At 68.9% G+C, this 1,561-nt stretch overlaps 1 protein-coding gene across 1 annotated transcript; it reads right to left on the minus strand.

The window, feature by feature from the left end:
• Positions 1–25: 25 nt before the first annotated feature.
• On the minus strand, positions 26–660 carry EMIHUDRAFT_124502 (hypothetical protein; the record flags this gene model as incomplete). The annotated part of the gene is made up of 2 exons (XM_005765400.1): positions 26–88; positions 157–660. Coding segments are annotated over 2 exons (567 nt in total), but the record flags the coding sequence as incomplete, so codon positions are not given.
• Positions 661–1,561: the final 901 nt, after the last annotated feature.

The raw sequence follows: 1,561 nt of genomic DNA on the forward strand, positions 1-1,561 counted from the left end.
GCGGCAGGAAGGCGGCGTCGTGCACGCGGCCGATCGGGCGCGGGCCCTCGGAGGGGTAGGTGATGGTGACCGTGGTGGAGAAGCCCACCTGCCGGGGAGCAGGCCGGCCCTTCTTCGGGGCGCCGCTGCGGCGCGCGTGCGGTGCGGCGGCCGCACCTCGGTCGCTGCGAGCGGCAAAGTGGGAGGGCATTCGGAGGCGGCCGGCACGGTGTACGAGACCGAGGTCAGCGTCCCTGCGGTGGAGAAGGTCAGCTCGATCGCCTCCTCGAAGCGCGACTCGGCGAGCGAGCACGCCGACACCGACGCAAACACCGGCGGCGAGTCGGCGGGCGCCGAAAAGTTGGAGGGCAGGCGGAGGGTGTAGTGGCCGCCAGAGTCGAGGAGGGCGGCGAAGGCGTCCCGCTCGGCGCCGCTCAGCTTCGCGGGCCCGAGCCGCACTCGCAGGCCGCCGCCCGCCGAGGCAGCCTCGCGATACCACAGCTTCGAGCGCTCTGCAAACGCGCCGGCGTCGCCGATGCGGTGCAGCAGCGAGACGGTTTTGCTGGTCTCGGGGGCCGGCTTGGGCTTGGCGGGCACCGCCGCCGCTGGCGCCTCGTCGTCAAAGTCGAACGCAGCCGCCCTCGCGACCAGCGCCGCGAGTGACAAGAGACGGACGCCCATGATATTCAGCGGGCTAACGCCGCCCGCGCCTAAAAAGAAATCCGTGCCGCTGTTTTCTTTCTTTCTGTCGGTGTAACACGGCGGTAAAAAGGAAAGTGCGTCGATCGAACCCGCGTATGACTATCAAAGGTTGTTCAGCTGAATATCAAAGTGCTTTCCGGGCTGCTTCTCCGGGCCCGCCGAGCAGCAAAACATAACAAAAAATCTCTCTCTCAAAACATAACCGAAAGCGGGGCGTGAACGTAACCGCGCCCGCTGCGGCGTGCTGGCGTGCAGCGCCAGAGGCGCCACCAACGCCTGCCTGTAACGTGATCGAAATCACAGTCGCTCAGTACAAAGTGCCGAAGGGCTCTGCCGCCCCCCCCCCGGGCGTCCGGTCCCCGGAATTCACACCCACACGACCCGTTTTGCCCGCGACGACCAGCTGGCGACGACCGCACAACGACCGCACACGTTGTCGCGTGCGTGCGTGCGTGCGTGTGTGTGTGTGTGTGTGTATGCGCCTCGTCGCCGCCTCGCTCGCCGCCACCGCCGCCGCCGTCTACCTCGTGCGGCGAAACCGGCGGCGGTGGTCCGTGGTCGCCTTCTATCTGCTCCACGAGGCGGACGTGGACGAGCTGCCGCTGCTCGAGGCGGCAGCGGCCAGCCTCTCGCCGGGCGTGACGCTCTCGTGGGGCACGGAGATGAGCCGGGCCCCGCCGGAAGCCACCGTCTTCGTCGCGCGGCTCCCGTCGGCCGAGGCACTCGACAGCCTAAAGCGGCTGCGAGCTGTGATCGTGCCGTTCGCCGGCCCGACGGTGACGACGCGGCTGCTGCTGCGCGCTCGGCCGCACCTCTCGCTGCACAACGCGCACTTCAACGCGCAGTCGACCAGCGAGCTCGCCGTCGGCCTGCTGCTCGC

This window comes from Emiliania huxleyi, assembly GCF_000372725.1.
Source record: "Emiliania huxleyi CCMP1516 unplaced genomic scaffold EMIHUscaffold_5538, whole genome shotgun sequence".
Lineage (NCBI taxonomy): Eukaryota > Haptophyta > Isochrysidales > Noelaerhabdaceae > Emiliania > Emiliania huxleyi.